Source organism: Musca vetustissima, unplaced genomic scaffold (assembly GCF_032173495.1).
Source record: "Musca vetustissima isolate MV318-11 ecotype Yass unplaced genomic scaffold, APGP_CSIRO_Mvet_v1 utg49743, whole genome shotgun sequence".
Classification (NCBI taxonomy): Eukaryota; Metazoa; Arthropoda; class Insecta; order Diptera; family Muscidae; genus Musca; species Musca vetustissima.
The window spans coordinates 49081-69223 of NW_026885473.1; the positions used below are offsets into that span (position 1 = coordinate 49081).

Consider the following 20143-nt stretch of genomic DNA (forward strand, 5'->3'; position numbering starts at 1 on the left):
CACAAAGACATAATACCCTGTACCACAGTGTGGTGAAGGGTATAAAAATCAACGCCTTGTATAGCCTTGAAAAAATATTCTTTAAAAAATCCACGCCTTGTTGTATAGCCTTGAAAAAAGATACTTTAAAAAAACCACGCCTTGTTGTATAGCCTTGAAAAAATATTCTTTAAAAAATCCACGCCTTGTTGTATAGCCTTGAAAAAATATTCTTTAAAAAATCCACGCCTTGTTGTATAGCCTTGAAAAAAGATACTTTAAAAAAACCACGCCTTGTATAGCCTTGAAAAAAGATACTTTAAAAAAACCACGCCTTGTATAGCCTTGAAAAAAGATACTTTAAAAAAACCACGCCTTGTTGAATAGCCTTGAAAAAAGATACTTTAAAAAAACCACGCCTTGTTGGATAGCCTTGAAAAAAGATACTTTAAAAAAACCACGCCTTGTTGGATAGCCTTGAAAAAAGATACTTTAAAAAAACCACGCCTTGTTGGATAGCCTTGAAAAAAGATACTTTAAAAAAACCACGCCTTGTTGGATAGCCTTGAAAAAAGATACTTTAAAAAAAACACGCCTTGTTGGATAGCCTTGAAAAAATATTCTTTAAAAATTCCACGCCTTGTTGGATAGCCTTGAAAAAATATTCTTAAAAAAATCCACGCCTTGTTGGATAGCCTTGAAAAAATATTCTTTAAAAAATCCAAGCCTTGTTGGATAGCCTTGAAAAAATATTCTTTAAAAAATCCACGCCTTGTTGGATAGCCTTGAAAAAATATTCTTTAAAAAATCCACGCCTTGTTGGATAGCCTTGAAAAAATATTCTTTAAAAAATCCAAGCCTTGTTGGATAACCTTGAAAAAATATTCTTTAAAAAACCTACGCATTGTGGGATAGCCTTGAAAAAATATTCTTTAAAAAATCCACGGATTAGTGGATAGCCTTGAAAAAATATTCTTTAAAAAATCCACGCCTTGTTGTATAGCCTTGAAAAAATATTCTTTAAAAAATCCACGCCTTGTTGTATAGCCTTGAAAAAATATTCTTTAAAAAATCCACGGATTAGTGGATAGCCTTGAAAAAATATTCTTTAAAAAATCCACGCCTTGTTGTATAGCCTTGAAAAAATATTCTTTAAAAAATCCACGCCTTGTTGTATAGCCTTGAAAAAATATTCTTTAAAAAATCCACGCCTTGTTGTATAACCTTGAAAAAATATTCTTTAAAAAATCCACGCCTTGTTGTATAGCCTTGAAAAAATATTCTTTAAAAAATCCACGCCTTGTTGTATAGCCTTGAAAAAATATTCTTTAAAAAATCCACGCCTTGTTGGATAGCCTTGAAAAAATATTCTTTAAAAAATCCACGCCTTGTTGGATAGCCTTGAAAAAATATTCTTTAAAAAATCCACGCCTTGTTGGAAGCCTTGAAAAAATATTCTTTAAAAAATCCACGCCTTGTTGGATAGCCTTGAAAAAATATTCCTTAAAAAATCCACGCCTTAGTGGATAGCCTAGAAAAAATATTCTTTAAAAAATCCACGCCTTGTTGGATAGCCTTGAAAAAATATGCTTTAAAAAATCCAAGCCTTGTTGGATAGCCTTGAAAAAATATTCTTTAAAAAATCCCAGCCATGCAGGTCTTTGAAATTTTTTTAAGAAAATCCAGCCAAGCCAAATTTTCAACTTATTTTCGTATGACCTATTTCCTCCATTTCTTTAAGTAAGAAAATGCTACAAGTTTTTATCAGATCTGCTCTTTTCTGTTTTTTATTAGATTCTCTCGTAACCCTAACTATTCCTGACCTATACATTTCTCCACTTATTACCATGTTTGTGGAGTTGTATTACATAGTTAAACTTGACCATTCCATAATTTATTCTTATCTCTTAGATCTTCAATTTCAGTTTCATTCGAAAATACAACAACGACACACAAAAAAGCATGATAGACAGACGGATGATCGGACAGACAGACATCGACATGTAACATAGCCCTCTCTATGGGCAGATTGTTTACATCTTCTTGGCAAAGAAGTGATGAGATCTCGACTAAGTGATGAGATGACGACAACGATGATGGATTCTAAACCACGGTTCCACAACCGAGTGAGTATACAAATTACCAATTTACCGTATGTGGTATGGTGTGGTCATACCACAGCCACACAGCTTATAGCGGTGTGGTTGGTCTGGTTGATTCTGTCGGTAGATTAGTTTACCTGACAGACAATTGCTGTAAGTTAAGACATCTTAAAGTCAGTCTCTGCTATTGTCATAGTGAAACTGATAGCATTGAGCATGTGTTTTCGTTGTTGATGTATTGGGTCGGCGAAGAGTGCGGAACTTGTTGGCCCTTATGTTGATTGTTTATTAGGTTGTATGCATTATGGAATCGGGAGAAGATATGATTGCTCAAATTTTTCGAATTTAAATTATAGTTCCATGGATGAGTTCTCGACCAGGTAACCGATGCTTCTCACTCTACTATTGTAGCTATGGAGCCCTATGCCCTACGACACAACCTAATATACCAGTAATTTTTCCCCGTATACCCATACATCAATGCGTGTGATGATGTACTTAGTTCCATCAAACAAGTATCTATGAAAAACACACACATGCTCCATAACAAGCAAACCACAACAATTCCCAGCAGGTGAGTGTGTGGATGATGATGAGTGGAGTGGTATGGAGCGGTACACCACACTCTGGCTCTATGAACCTGTTGGATCAAGTGTAAATGCGTACTTGATATAACATGAATTAGATGAAATTTATTTTGTTGTAGTTTTTTCTTCTTCTTCTTTGTTTTTATCGCGATCTTCATTCTTCTCTTCATCGTCGTCATCATCATCATCATCTTCTCCGTTAACGATCACCGATCTAGTCAAGCAAACAAAGTAATATGATTTCCATTGTTTCTCCAATCTGCATAGGTGTATATACCGATAGATGGATGAATGGTCGTAATTCCTATGGTGGGTGCATGGAATGTGGTTGTGTTTCTGTATAGCAACAACAACACTAACAAGTCATCCCAAAAATATTATGACTTATTGTTATATGCGGTCTGATCGATCTGATCTGGGTTAATTTTATTAGTGATGCTGCGCCGAAAAGTGACTTTTAATAATTGTTAATTAGCTGTTCGAACCACATGGTGGGAGCCATTGGATTCTGGCGCGTAGGAAAAGTGAAGAAACGGTAAATCATTGTGGTTTTGAATATCGATCGGCCTGTGGTTTCGAATTTCTCCTGGACAAGTGAAAACACGTTTCTGAAAATATATTTCGAAAATAAAAATTTTTAGAGGGGATTTTTATACCCTTCACCACACTGTGGTACAGGGTATTATGCCTTTGTGCCAATGTTTGTAACATGCAAAAGGAAAGAAGATAGACATATGGTTCCCTTTGAGAATATGCATAGAATCACTTTCTGAGTCGATTTATGCATGTCCGTCCGTCCGTCTGTTGGTGTTAAATTGTAAACAAAGTACAGGTCGCATGTATAATCCGATTTGGATGAAATTTGGCACACATCATTTGTTTAGCCCAAGGACGAATCCTATTGAAATTGGGGAAAATCGGTTCAGATTTAGATATAGCTCCCATATATATTTTCGGCCGATTTTATCTAAATTGTGTACCAAAGTCCTTCTATATCTTTTGATTTGCTCGAAATTTGGCTCAGCGTACGAAATTAAGTCTAGAGTGATGTGTTCGGTTCAGATTTAGATATAGCTCCTATATATAGTTTCTTCCGATTTTATGTAAATGGTGCTCCGAAGTCACTATATATCTTTCGATTTGCACGAAATTTGGCATAGCGTACTCAATTAAGTCTAGAATGATGTGTGCTGAGTTTCGTGAAAATCGGTTCCGATTTAGATATAGCTCCTATATATAGTTTCGACCGATTTTATGTAAATGGTGCACCAAAGTCTCTATATATATTTTGATTTGCACGAAATTTGGCATAGCGTACTGAATTGAGCATAGAATGATGTGTGTTTAGTTTCGTGGAAATTGGTTCAGATTTAGATATAGCTCCCATATATATTTTCCTTGGATTTTATGTAAAGTGTGCACTAAAGACCCATTAAAGGCGTGGATTTTTTAAAGAATATTTGTAGGGTCCCACAAAAGGCGTGGATTTATTAAAGAATATTTGTAGGGTCCCATAGAAGGCGTGGATTTTTTAAAGAATATTTGTAGGGTCCCATAGAAGGCGCGGATTTATTAAAGAACATTTAAAGAACATTTGTAGGGTCCCATAAAAGGCGTGGATTTTTCAAAGAATATTTGTAGGGTCCCATAAAAGGCGTGGATTTTTTAAACAATATTTGTAGGGTCCCATAAAAGGCGTGGAGTTTTTTAAGGAATATTTTTAGGGTCCCATAAAACGCGTGAATTTTTTGAAAGAATATTTGTAGGGTCCAATAAAGGGCGTGGATTTTTTAAAGAATATTTGTAGGGACCCATAAAAGGCGTGGATTTTTTGAAAGAATATTTGTAGATAAAAAATATAAACATAAAAATATTTTAAGAATATTTTTCAACAAGTAGGTCATTATTTAATAATTAATTACATTTTCTCAAAATCTCATAACCCAAATAAGCCTATCATGAAAACATCTACTAGCCGAAACTATTCCAACAAATGTTATACGTATGACATGAAAATTAATTACAGCATTACTAATATTTTTCTAAATCATTCTCTGTTAGTGTTAGTGTAAAAAAATACGTTTTAATTTACAACAACAACAAAAATCCGTTTTGTTGTTGTTCGAGTTTTTTTAATAGAAAATAAAGTTCCCAACTTCTTAGTTATGTTACGAAAGAAAGAACTGATGATGGATGATGAATGTGGAGTGAAGTGAATTCGAGTTGAATAAACAAGAGTGTGCAGAAACATATGAGGAGGCTGTAAAAACCATTTGCTAATAACTGCACACAAACAGCCTACAGACCGACATAAGTTGCGCATGCGCTTATGCATAATTTAATTGAAGTTGTTGTTGCAGTTACAGTTGTTGCAGTTAAGACACCCTGAGTTTTAGTTTGGTATTTGGTGGGGTTTCTATTTTATGAATATTATTACTATGCTAAAAGAAGCTTATGTAGTTTTACAAAATAACGTACATATATGTAATGTGTATTTATGTAAGTTTGATTATTTTTCTAAGGTAGATCTAAGATCAAAGGTAAATTATAAAACAAGTCCTATCATCATCTGACGTTTGATATGTGATAATAAAGCTGAAATTTACCAAATAGCATAGATTTTTTTATTGGGAGGTGGTACCCTACAGGTGGGAATACAATCCTATGTGTGGGACCTGAAAAAAATTCAGACTTTTGTAGCCCTTGAAAAAAATATTCTTTAAAAATCCAGGCCTTGTTTTGTCCTTGAATAAATGATGAAAAAATATTCTTTAAAAAATGCACTTCTTGTGGTGATGAAAAAATATTCTCCAAAAAAATCCAAGCCGTTTGTAGCCCTTGCAAAAAAATATTCTCTAAAAATATCCAGTCCTTTTGTAGCCCTTGCAAAATAATATTCTCTAAAAAATCCAGTCCTTTTGTAGCCTTTGAAAAATATATATTTAAGCCAGTAAGGAAAGTAGTAAAGTCGGACGGGGCCGACTATTTGATACCCTTCACCACTTTGGGTATATTCAACAGATGAATCCTAACAGACGTCGTATTTTTAAAGGACCAGTAAAATGAAATTGAATCCATAAACATGCCATTCTGTAACCGATACTAAATTTTTCATTTGGTCAGATATAGAAGTTATATCTAAATCTGAATCGATTTTCAGAAAACTTACTACACATCATTTTAGACTCATTTCAATACGGTGTGCCAAATTTCGTGCAAATCGAAAGATATACAGGGACTTTGGTGCAACATTTACATTAAATCGGACGAATATATGGTAGCTATATCGAAATTTGAACCTATTTTCAGGAAACTTAACACACATCATTCTATACCTAATTCATTACGCTGTGCCAAATTTCGCGCAAATCGAAAGATAAATAGCGACTTTGTTGCACCATTTACATTAAATCGGACGAAAATATATATGGGAGCTATATCTAAATCTGAACAGATTTTCAGGAAACTTAGCACACATTATTCTAGAACTAATTCATTACGCTGTGCCAAATTTCGTGTAAATCGAAAGATGTTAAGGGTTTTTGGTGCACCATTTACATTAAATCGGACGAAAATTTCGTGCATTGTATGGCCCTTGAAAAATATTTGAAAAAATCCACGCCTTTTATTGGTCCTTAAAAATATATCTTAAAAAATCCGAACCTGTAGCATACCTCTAAAGTCGCTGTTAGTTGCCTGTAGCTTATTATCTTTTTAAGGTCCGCATTAGCATATAATCGCTGAATTCTCACAGTTATAAGAAGTTACGATTACATTAACAGTTATTTTTATGCCGTAGCAGCAGCAGCAGAAGCGGATTTGTTTCCAAGTATACTGCAGACTTGCTTGCGGCTCCCCTGCAGCTAGCTGGTCCCACAACTGGCAGCGATCAACATCATAAATGTCTAATTGCATAGCTGAGACGACTCTTACATGAGCTTCTTTTTATGTAGTCGGGGTGCAAGGTGTGTTGGTATGCGTGTGAGTTGCAATCAAATAGGCAACAGATTTTTTTTCACAAGTTTCTTCCTTAACTTCGGCAGCTGAGAGTTGGGTACCCTACCGCCATTTGAATGTTCGACGGGTCTTTTGGAACGTTTTGAAAACATTTTTGTTTTTAAAGGGAAAGGGTCTGTTTCTTCGAAGAAGGGCGTTACAGTTTCGCTGTAGCCTTTCCTTCTACTTCGTTGAAAAGAAAACTGCAGCGTTTCTTTCTTTTCTCAAATCTCAGCATAAATAATAAAATGTGGGTTACAAAGATGGATTTTTTTCTCCAAATCTTTTTTGTTATTTTTCTTGTCAGTTGTTGTTGTTGTAATTTTCTTCATCATCATTTATTACATAAAATAAATTTTATTTATGTACATTCACACATTGTTACAATGTGATTTAGCTCCGAACATGCGTGCAGGTTTTTCACTTATTTCGTTTCTAATTCCGATTTGAAATAAATTCCTCAGAAAACTGGGTGGAATTGTTCGCCTAATTTTTTTGAATAAAATTTGTATTAAAAAAAAACTATTTTTATTGGAATTTTTATGATGACTATAAAATAAATTTTTTTTTAATATTTAATAACTGAAATTGAATTTTGAGAATTGTGAGAATATAATTTTTTAATTGTTTTGAAATACCAAAGCAATTAAATAGCTTTGTGATATTTAATATGAAATTTTTCGTTTGTTTGTTTAACCTTGTCTAGGCCTTAATCGTTGATAAATCTCAGCGTATTAATGTTGGAAAATTAGTTAACAAAAATTTAAACAAAAATTACATTTATTTCTTGTTATGGATATTAAGATCAAAACTTGTCAAAACATATTTTTAAAAAGCAGATTAAAACAGAGCTTGAAATAATTTCATGGGAAAATTAAAAAAATATATATGAACATTATATTTTAATTTTTTTAAAGATATTTTTTTCAAACTTTTTAATTTTTTTAAAACTAAAATAGGGGTCTGCCAATGAAGACCCCTATTGTTTTTGGAAAAGATCGGTTAATATTTAGGGGATGAAATGGACCAAATACTAAATTTTTGTCGGTTTTTCTGGTCGCTCCAGAGGCCGCAATTATGGCCCGAACTTCGCAAATTTCCAAATGGAGAAGGGGATCGGGCCAAAGAATAAGCATGTCTGTTTTTATAGAGATCGGTCAATATTTTGCGGGTCAAATGGACCCTGACTTTTGTGTGAAAAATGACAAAATTTGTATTCTATAGCGTATATATTTACCCCTGAAGGGCATAGACCCGAGAAGTTTATATTATATCCAAGAGGAGTGGTTGACCTTTAAATTAAGACCAATTATATTGTTGTGTGTGCTCGGATGTGGGAGTTACACCTAAATATTTACAGGTATCTCCGTATTCGTATATTCTTTAGTAACCCATTATCACTCTAGAGAGCGGAACTATAGCGCTGATCGCTTTGAAATGTTCCATGAGGTTCCAGTTATGGTCAAGGACAACGCCTATAATTTTCGGTGATGATAAGATAATAATTTTGGAATGGAGTGGACCGAAAACTTAATTTTTTGTGCTATTTACCTCTAATCGGGCAAGAGGGTGCAAATATCACGAAATATTGCCCAGGCTCGGAATAAACATCCGCAGAAAATTTGAGTTCCGTGGTAGTTGTGTAGGGTATCGTATGGTCGGCCCCGTCCGACTATACTACTCCGCTCACTGGTTTTAAATATCATGGATTTTTCAAGGGTCACCTAGGCGTTTATTTTTTAATGACTATTTTTCAAGGACCCTCTATCATTAAAACAAAGCGCGGATTTTTTAACTAATATTTTTGCAAGGACCATCACTATAAAGCGTGGATTTAAAGAATATTTTTCAAGCACCCTATAAGGCTTGATTTTTTTTCAAAGCTACAGTAAGGCGTGGATTTAAAAAAAAAAACTTCTATAGCAAAACAAGGCGCGGATTTTTTTTAAGAATATTTTTTCAACGATCTACAATAAGGCGTGTATTTTTTTAAAGAATATTTTTGAAGGACCATATAAGGCTTGTATATTTTTTCAAAGCTACCGTAAGGCTTGGATTTTAAAAAAATGTCTATGGCAAAACAAGGCGTGGATTTTTTAAAGAATATTTTTTCAACGACCTACAAAAAGGCTTGGATTTTTTAAAGAAACAATTTTCAACGACCTACAATAAGGCGTGGATTTTTTAAAGAAAATTTTTTCAAAGACCTACAATAAAGCGTGGATTTTTTAAAGAAAAAATTTTCAGGGCTACAATACGGCGTGGATTTTTTAAAAGAATATTTTTTCAGGGCTACAAGGCGTGGATTTTTTAAAATAATATTTTTTCGATCTCACCTCAGGTTGGATTTTTTAAACAATTTTTTTATACCCTCCACCATAGTATGGAGGGTATATTAATTTTTTTTCGTTTGTAACTCATCGAAATAATCATTTCCGACCCTATAAAGTATATATATTCTTGATCAGCGTCTGTCTGTCCGTCTGTCGGTTGTAATCACTCTAGCGTCTAAACGAATGGAGGTAGATCGCCAAAAATTATTTTGTCTGCAGGCAGGTCAAGTTCGAAGATGGGCTTTATCGGTCCACGTTTAGGCATACCTCCCATATAAGGGTGCCCACCAATTTTCGGTATTTTGGGGATCTTGAGCGCGTTTTTCAACCGAATTCGCTGAAATTTGCTACATTGGGTTCTTACTGTAGTCGTATATGGTAACAAATATCCCTACCAAAATTATTAATATTCGCCCCCTTTTTGGGGTTGTCCTCATATAATCCACTTTTTCACTTTCTGAGTCGATTTATGCATGTCCGTCTGTCCGTCCATGTATTTTTGTTAACGAAGTACAGGTCGCATTTATGATCCGATTTGGATGAAATTTGGCACAGGTCACTTAATTGGCCCAAGGACGAACCCTATTGAAAATTGGAAAAATCGGTTCAGATTTAAATATAGCTCCCATATATATTTTCGCACGATTTAAGGTAAATGGTGCACCAAAGTCCCTATATATCGTTCGATTTGCACGAAATTTGGAATCGAGTACTGAATTAGGTCCAGAATGATGTGTGCCAAGTTCCGAGAAAATCGGTTCAGATTTAGATATAGCTCCCATATATAGTTTCGTTCGATTTAAGGTAAATGGTGCACCAAAGTCCCTATATATCTTTAAATTGAGCCTAGAGTGATGTCTGCCAAGATTCGTTAAAATCGGTTCAGATTTAGATATAGCTCCCATATATATTTTCGTCCGATTTAATGTAAATGGTGTACCAAAGTCCCTATATATCTTTCCATTTGCACGAAATTTGACATGGCATTCTGAATTGTGCCTAGAGTGATGTCTGCCAAGATTCGTGAAAATCGGTTCAGATTTAGATATAGCTCCCATATATATTTTTGTCCGATTTAATGTAAATGATGTACCAAAGTCCCTATATATCTTTCGATTTGCACGAAATTTGGCACGTTTCGTGAAAATCGGTTCAGATGTATATAAAGCTCCCATATATATTTCCGATACTATGTCTGTTCTATCTACAGGATATTGTAGATATTAACATTTCTTGTATGTATCGGAAAAGTCCGACTTTTGAACTTTCATAACTGGTTGTCGTTGTTGTTGTTATTCTCTTGTTTAAAGAATATTTTTTTTCAGGGCTCAATAAGGTGTGAATTTTTTAAAGAAAAATTTTTCAATGCTACAATAAGGCGATGATTTTTAACAGAATATTTTTTCAGAACTACAATAAGGCTTGGATTTTCAAAAGAATATTTTTCAGAGTTAAAATAAGGCGTGGGTTTTTGAGAGAATATTTTTTAGGGCTACAATAAGGCGTGAATTTTTTAAAGAATATTTATTCAAGCACCCACAGAAGGCGTGTATTTATTCAAGTATCCATCCAAGGACTATCTAAGGCGTGGATTTTTTAGGAATATTTTTTGAAGGAAAATCTAAGGCCTAGATTTTTTAAGGACCATCTATGGATTCTTTAAAGAACATATATTTTCTTAAGGACCGTCTTAGGCGCGGACTTTTGAAAGGCATATTTTTTGTGAACTCCCCTTTTTAAGGAATATTTGTTGTTTTCAAAGAATTTATATTCTCATTGAAACTTATAGTACGTTTACATTTAACCGGATTTCGTTAACCCAGTGGGTCTCAATTGTCAATTCCTTTGCATATATGTCAAATAAATCCTCATAAAGTAGGTTAACCCGGTAAAAAGTTCTAATGTATATGCCGTTTTAAGGTACATTTTATATTTTATGGGTTTGTAATGTTTCCCAATTTGAATTCCACAAATAACTAGAATTCCAATTAGATACCACACTCCCAAAAGTTAATTAGATTTAAAATGCAATTATTTCGCTGTTTGTACAGTATTATCCTTAATCCAACTATTTCCAATTGTCCACCAATTTGCCTCCAACTAACACCAATGTCGAGAACATTTTCCAACTAGGCAATAAATTGCTTTGTATCGGCAATGGTTTTTATGTGATTTTAATGTTGTTGAAGAATTAACTGGAAGACAAGTTCTTTTCTGTTCGGTTCGGAGCGGTGCGGTGCGGTTCTGATGTGCGGCTTTCTAGAAAAGAAAAACAATTTATGACACGGGAGTGACGGTTTATGATTTTCATAGGAGTTTTTGCAAGTTGATGTTTTTTCCTGCTTCTTTTGACGGTTCTAATACGAAGAAGAAGCATAAGTGAATATTCGATGTTATGACGAGTTTAGTACCCTTTACCAAGTAAACAGAAACATTGTAACGTGGTGCATTTGCTTGTTGCCTGCATCGTTGTTTTTGTTGTTGTTCTTCGTGTAGCTGTAAAGTTGCTGTTGCGAAAAAAGATCATCATCAAAGTTTGTCATAAAACTATGTAATTTATTGTGAAATTGAAGTTAGTTTTTTTTCCACTTCCAGGAATTTCGAAGCAATGTGAGTTTTGTTACAAGCATCTGTGAATTTGAAGGGTACGAATTTGTAAACTTGGGAGAAATAAAAAGGAATATTTTGTTTTCTATTTTACGTAAATGTTTAGATATTTACAAGATTAAAAATTAATATTTTAAAAATCCTTGCCTATGTATGTCAAAAGTAAGTGTAAGTCAAAATTCCGTGATGGTTGGAAAATCATACTAGAACGGCACGAAAAGTGCTAAAATGTACTAAAGAAAAGTAATATAAATAAATATTTCGCGAACTGGTGAAGATAGCTAATTTTGAATAAGGATCAATGATAGAATTTTGAATGGGGATTACTAATGGAGTGTAGGATAGATGTACTAAAGTTTTTTTTTTTGAAAATTAGAACTATAAGTATCTGAAAAGTACTAAATTGGGTACAATTTTGTAGTATTTGTATAGTATATATATATGTTGAATAAGTACTGAGATATAGAGCTTTAAAAAAAGTGCCGAAGGTGCCCCAGTCTCCCCTACTTAGTTTTGACAAAATTTTTCAACTTATGTGTACGAAAAGTACTAAATCGTACTATAATTGGTACAATTTGGGTGAACCGATGGAGATGGAATCTTGAAATTTGGAATTAAGATTACTGTTTGAGTGTAGGATTGATGTATGGGTGTTGTTTTGGAAATTCGTAGCAATATATTCTAAATGGTACTAAATTTGGTACAAATATATTTGGATTAATCGATTGGGTTGTAATCCTGAAATTGGATAGTATGATTTCTATTGGATTTATAATAATTTGTACTAAATTGTACTAAATTTTTTACAATTTGAATTTTGGGTGAACCAATAGAGATTGGGCTATGTAGGACGTTTTGAAAATTTGTACCAAATTTGGATTTGGGTGAACCGATGGATCTGGATTCTCGAAATTTGAAGTTAGGATCACTATTGTGGTATAGGATTGGGCTATGTACAAAGTTTTAGAAATTCGAACTAATGTGTACTAAATTTGTGCAATTGTTACAATTTGATTTTTAAATGAATCGATAGATCTGGAATCTTGAAATTTGAAGTTAGGAACATTTTTGAAAAGTAGGTTTATAGGAATTTTTGGAGATTCGTGCTAATGTGTAATAAATGGTACTAAATTTGGATTTGGGTGAACCGATAGAGCTGGAATCTTGAAATTTGGAATTAAGATTATTGTTGGAATGTAGGGTTGGGGTATGTAGGAAGTTTTGAATATTGGTACTAATGTGTACTAAATTTGGTACAATTTGAATTTTAGGTGAATCGATAGAGCTGGAATCTTGAAATTTGAAGTTGGGATCATTTTTAGAAAGTAGGATTGTTGTATAGAGGAAGTTTTGCAAATTCGGACGAATGTGTACTAAATGGCAACATGTTCATTTATAAATCTCCAACATATCAGAAAAAGATTTGGTTCTAGAAACTTGGGGTCTAAAATTAATATTGCGATGAATTACAGCTTAGGGTATATACAACAATCAGAGAGAAAGCAGTTCAGAGAACACCGCAGACGTAACTACACCTTGGATTGGGTGCTTAACATATTGTTTTAAATATCCAAGCTATGAAGGGTTGTTGAAAAATGTATTCATGTGAAATTCACGCATACAATGTTGTTTAAAAAGTTCATTCTAGGAGAAGTTCATGGTAGGAAAAAAAAATTATCTTCAATACTTACATAATTTTTTTATTAAACAAAACCGACAGATTTTGATTTTCATTTCATAAAAATTATATTCTTTATTTCATTCAGTATTTTTTTCACTATTTTGTTTCATATTTGTTTTTTTTTTTCAATACAACTATTTTTATACATTTAAAATTTAAGACTAAAAAATATTTTTTTTTTTTTTCATTTTTTTAATATATATTTATGTATTATTGTTTTTTCGTGTAGACTTATATCAAAACTAAAGGATATACATGTATTTTATATAGTACACGATATGTTTTATTTGTGTCTTATAAAGTATTTATAAGGATATATTTAATCGAGGAGACTACCAATATATACATTTTCAAAAATATAGAAAGATTTTTACAAAAAAATATTAAATTAAATAAAGATTTTAATTAAGAAATTTTAAATATATTGTAATTAAAATATATAGTAATTAAAAAATTAACATAATTAATATTAAAATTATAAAAATAATTAAAAATAAAAAAATACAAATTATATAACATAACAATATAAAATAAAACTATTCACTAGGAATATATTTCAAAAACATAATTTCAAATGTTGTCATTTACACAATGAATTCGTTTTATTTTTACATTTTGTTATATTTTTTTAAAAATTATTTTTGTTATAATTATTTTTCTTTTGTTTCTACTGAGGAACATTTCATATTCATATGTACACAATTTTAAATAATAATTAAAATTTACTTTTTTAACTTGTTGCTTTTGAGATCATTTTATTTTTAAAGAAAAAAAATAATATTTTGACTTTTAATGAAACTGAATGGAACATACATCTATCGAAAAGTTAATGGGTAATGTGAAATTAAAAAAAAAGCATCTATAAGACCATAATTAAGGCCCAGTGTCTCGGAATAATCTTTCTAGTGGTGGGTCTTTAAAAAAGAAAACGAAAAATTGGAACCATAATTGAAAATGTGTGGAAAATATTTATTTTTTCGCCGAGACATCCCAGGATTTTAGAAAAATATCATAATATCTCACAGAAATCTCATTTCAGGATTCCAGCTCTATCGGTTCACCCAAAATTTCCAATTGTACCATATTTAGTACCGATATGTTTGAATTTCCAAAACAACATCCATACCCCAATCCTACACTCCAACAGTAATATTATTTCCAAATTTTAGTGCTCCAGCTCTATCGGTTCAGCCAAACCAAAATTGTACCAATTATAGTACGAATTAGTAATTTTCGTACACATAAGTGAACATTTTCCACGGCAATCTCAATTTTAAATTTCAGGATTACTGTTCTATCCGTACATCTAAATTAAAATTGTACAAAATATAGTACCATATATTACTCTACTTGGTACATTTATATATATATATATATATATTTTTTTTTTTTTTTTGTACAATTAACTCATGTATACGAATCGTGCCATATAGTACCTTACGTATACATGAGTACACCCTATCAAAACTTTATCCTTATACAAAATTTCAAGTATTTAGCTCATTCCACAATATTGTACGAAATTTAGTACATTCACAAAAACCTTTAGTACATCTATTCTACGCTCCATCAGTGATCCTCATTTAAAATTTAATGGTTCTAGCTCCACCGGTTCGCCAAATACAAATAATACCATATTTAGTACTTTTTAGCACTATTCTTATTGTTCTAGTGCAAATTTCCAGAACTATTTGGATAGTCAAAATCGATGTTGGCACGATTAGGCATTTCGGATTTTCAGAGGTTAAAATACCTTCCAGAAGAAAATTTTCAATATTTTCACACAGTCCCCATAAAAAGGCCAAGGCCAACTTTATGTTTCCTAATAAAAATATTAGGCCCTGAACTACTTTAGGGTTCGCAGAGCTGCCAGCGAAATTTCGGTTCCTCAGGAAATGAAATATGCTTTCACAAAAAATTCTCAATGTTGTTCCGAATTTCGCTATTTAAAATGTTTTAATTACAATTCCCAACAAATGCGGTTATAATTAGGCATTTTGGGTTTTCAGATGATAAAAGACCTTCGGGAGGAATTTTTTCGGTAATTTGGATAAGAAAGCTCCCCTCTTGGAAGAATTTTTTTGAAATAGGTTCGTATTTTGACCTTTTTGGAGGTTCCTGCCGAATTTCGGTCAAATGAGAAATAAAATATCTCTTCGCAGAAAATTTTCAATGTAGGTCCATGTTTTGATAACATAGTCATCATATTTTTGTCCAGTAGTCCGATTTTCGTAATGCTTTCAAGGTTCTAGCAGCATTTTTCCAACAGATATTGTTAGAATTAGGCATTTTGAGTTTTTTAGAGGACAAGAGTCCCTGGAAGAATTTTCTTCATACTTTCACACAGCTGTCATATAAATGTCTGGGTCCATTAAGGACCCGACGAAAGCCATAGTCGTAATTTCCAACCACATTATCTGTAATGGGGTATATTTTAGTTTCTCAAAGAACAAAAACCGGAACATTTACAATGTATAGGTCCAGTGTAGGTTTTTGTAACTGCCTCATATAAGACCCCTGGCTTTTTTGAGAGTTTTTGAAGCTCCTAGCCGCATTTTTTTCATACCAAATTGAAGTAAATTGGCATTTATGAGAGAACGAATGTACCACAGGTTTTCCCCGAAATGAATGGTGCTCCAATGTAATGGTATTTTCGGAATTTTTAGTTTTATTTTATTTATTTATTATTTTTGTTTTTTTTTGTACAATGAGGTCCATTGAAAGTTTTGGAACAGCCTCATTTTAGACCCCTGGCTTGAGGGTTTTGAAGGTTATTTAAGGTCCTAGCCGCATTTTTTCAAACCAAATGGAAGTAAATTGGCATTTAGGAAAGGACCAAAGTACCACCAGGGTTTTCCGAAATTTATGGTGCTCCAATGTAATGGTATCGTCGGAATTTTTAGTTTTTTTTTTAATTTTTTTCTTCCACAATGAGGAGGATATAAAAATTTCGAACCATTCTAAATTAACTGTTTTTATTTATTTATTTTTTTTTTTTTTTTTTTTTTGTATAGTGACTCGACTAATACCCGAAGCTTGAATGATAAATTACAGCTGCTTTCTAGGTCATTTTAAATGGACCTTTCCCAAGTTGTAATCAATTGGCGAATATTACCTCCCAAATTTCCTTCGAACCCATTGTAAACCCAGCCCAGCTTCCCATTGTTTCCCATTCACCTCAATATTTCGTGTTCTTCATCACAATATTGTTGTTGTTGATGTTTTGTTGAAATAAAAAGAATTTTGTGTTTTTTTTTACAAATTTTTTCAATATAAAATTTATTGTTTTTTTGTTGGTTTTTTTTTAATATTTTTTTCGTATGTTGGTATTTTTGTTGTATAGAGAGGGAAATTTCAAACAAAATAGTAAAATAAAAAATAAAAAAATTAAAAAAAAATTATAAAAAATTAATATGAAAATGTGGATCACTATTTTTTTTTAAGAGATAGAGGCAAAAAATAATAATAGTAGATTTTTACAGAATTATTTGTTTTCCAAAAAATTGTCTTCTTTTTTGGGGGGGAGGATGAGGTTTGTTTTGCAATATTTGTTGTTTTTTACTATAAAATATAATTCGTTTGTTTAAATTAAACTATAAAGAAAATTAGCTTATAAAAAAATAATAAACATAAAATACTAAAAAAATTGTTGTTGTTGTTGTTTACAAATAGAGTTTAAGGTCAAATAGTTATTTTTTGGGGTTTTTTTTATATGTTTGTTTTTTTCCAATTCGTTTGTTTTTTCCTATGAGCTAAACTTAAAATAATTAATATTATTTATATGATATTTATATTTAATAATAATTATTTATAATTATAAAACTAATATTTACATATCTGTTTGTTTGTTTTTGTTTTAAATGCTCTTTGCATAAAAAAGAGCTGAGAGAGAAAAACTTAATAAAAAAAGCTAAATAAAAAATAAGGGATTGAGGGGAAAGGGAGATGTGAGGGAAATTGGGAATGGGAGTGGGGGATTGGGTTATTTAAGGAATACTCAGTAAGTTTCTAATATATACAATAAAAAATATAATATTTTTTATAAATTTCGAACATGCGTCAAGTGGTTTGGTTTAAGGAGAGAAGAAATAGTTGGTTCGGCACATGAAGGAAAGATTACAAAGCCTTGTCTTTTTTGTTTGGGGGAAAGAGGTTTTTTTTTTGGTATTTCAAAGAGTCATTTATAAATTTACATAAAAAATCAGCTTTAAATCTTTGGGGAGAGAGGGGGAAGAAATTAAAATTCGAAAATAATAGAGTTATAGGAATGTAAAGAGAGCGGGAGAGAGGTTGAAAAATAAATTCCATGAGAATAATTTTGTGGTTTTTACTTAATAAAGAATTCCATTTTTTTGTTGTTGTTAGTTTTTATACACAATTATTTTTTTTGTTATAGTTTAATTTGTTTTGTTTTTTATATAAATCAGTCCTTGTTTTCGTTTTCTTTTAAACTTATATAAAAAATAGGATGAGAGAGGGGAGAGAGAGTGGGTTGAAGTGGAGTATGGGAAAATTGGTACAGAGAGTGTGGGTAGGTAGTTCTATTTTTCCAGTAACTATTTTCTTGAGGAATTATTATTTTTATGAGATGTCTTGTTGTTTGTTTGTTTGGGTGTGTGTGTGTGAGAGTGTGGTAAATTAATTAAAAAAATAAACACATATTTTTATAAAAATATTCAACAGCGCTTGGTTTCCTTAAATCTTCATCTTCTTCTTTATCATCTTCGTTTTTCATTTTTTAACTTTACACCTAAATAAATTTGTTGTTTTGCCTACAATTTTGTTTTTGTTTTTCCTAAGAGTGTGTGTTTGTGTTTGTGTGTGCTTATATATGAGGTGTACCACATACTATTGATCTTTGGCCTGACGTCGCCACACCACTGGCTGCTGAACTTGAGGCAGCCCCACAACCCCCAGCCACACCTTGGGCCGCCAATGAAGGCCATCTCTGCGAACAGTAGGCACTCTCGCCCAAAACTGAGATCCGTTTGCCTTCTGGGCCGGCAACACCCACACCCCCCACACCACCAACACCATTCGAAGAGCTGCCACCAGCTCCATAGTCTTTGGTTGGTGCATGTGCGCCACTAGCGCCACCCACAGCACCCATTAGCTGTGAGGCCCGGTGCATTAGCGAGGGATCGGTGTTCAATTGCTTCTGCGATTTGGCCCTTTGCAGAGGCTGGATTTGGCCAACACCGCAAAATTCTGAATTGGCATTGTTGTCGGCGGCATAGTTCGACAGGGCACCACCATACAGTGAGGTGTTCATCAGGCACTCATCCGTTGAGCCCGAGCTGGCAATGTTGTTGACCGACTTATCCCAGGTGTTTTTGATGATGTTGGGATTAGAGTTATCAAAAGTCAGCCCGGAACTGCTGCCACGTTTCACACCCAAGGCGGCAACGGCAACACTGGACAAACCCCCGGAATTGTGATGCAATGTGGCAACGGCATTTTGTTCGTTTTGTTTGCGGGCCTCGGCATCATCTTTCTCTTGGTCACGTCTGCGTTTGCGTTTCATGCAGAATACCACACAGGCGGCAATGACAGCTACCAAAGGCATGGCCACAGAGAGGATGGCAATCAAAATCACTTGGCCACTGGTCAAACCGTCACTCCTAGGCTTAGCTTGTGTCGTAGCTTCATATTGCCGGGCATCATAGGTGGCTGAGGCATAGGATTCTTCATCACACTGGGGACCACGGAAACCTTGGGCACACACACATTCAAAGTAATTGACACGATTCATACAGGTACCACCATTGTGACAGGGCGAGGAGCTGCATTCATCAATGTCAACGGAACAATCTTTACCGGTGAAACCAGGGCGACAGGTGCACTCATAATCGTTATTCAAATTTCTGCAAGTACCACCATTGGCACAGGGTTTGATCAGGCACAAATCTACTTTTTCAGTACACAAGGAACCCAAAAATCCGGGGGCACATTGACATCTAAATTGATTGACCATATCAATGCAAGTACCACCATTGTGACAGGGATTGCCTTGGCATTCGTCAATGTTTTCTTCGCAAGAGGCACCGGTAAATCCGCTGGGGCATTGACATTTGTGCGAGCCATTAGGTCCTACCGAGCAAGTACCACCATTTTGACAGGGATTGGGAGTGCAGGTGTCAACATGAACCTCACACATAGTACCGCTATAACCATTGGGGCAGTCACATTGGAAACCTTTGCTGGTGTCGCGGCATGAACCATGAACACATGGTTTATCGGCACATGTGATGACCTTATCTTCGCATAGACGACCAGCCCAGCCTTTCTTGCATTCACATCTGTAGCCACGTTTTGAACCATCTTCGATACAGGTACCAGCATTTTGACAGGGATTCACTTCCGCACAGGAGTTAATTTCGAATTCACAATCTTGTCCTTGGAAACCGGCAGTGCAGTTGCATGTGTAGAGACCTTCACCGGTGTTGTGGCAGATACCATTGTTCTGGCAGGGTTTGTGGTTGGTGCAGTAGTTCAAATCTTGATTGCAGTACAGACCACCCCAGCCTTCGTTGCAAATGCATTCCCAGGGTTTGGAGCATGTTCCATGGACACAACCGGGATGAACTTCACATTCGTTGCATAGAGGTCCTTTCCAGCCAGATTGACAGCTAAAAAAAGAGAGAAGAGAAAAAATGAAAAATTAGTAAAATTTTTGAAAAAGTGAGAAAAAGGAAAACAAGAAAAAGAGAAAGAAGGCAAAAAAAAGAAAAAGGGGAAAGGGAAAAAATGAGGAAATTTCCGTTTTCTCCCACACCTAAATTGTGAATTTGTTTTTTCTTTTTGTAAAGATCATAATTTTTAATTAAGACATGAGTGTGCAGTAATGTGAGTGAGTTT

General features: G+C 33.6%; 1 protein-coding gene across 1 annotated transcript; it reads right to left on the bottom strand.

Moving 5' to 3' along the window:
- Positions 1-18109: 18109 nt before the first annotated feature.
- LOC133332745 (neurogenic locus protein delta-like) lies at positions 18110-19914 on the bottom strand (the record flags this gene model as incomplete). The annotated part of the gene is made up of 1 exon (XM_061541120.1): positions 18110-19914. A coding segment is annotated over one exon (1804 nt), but the record flags the coding sequence as incomplete, so codon positions are not given.
- Positions 19915-20143: the final 229 nt, after the last annotated feature.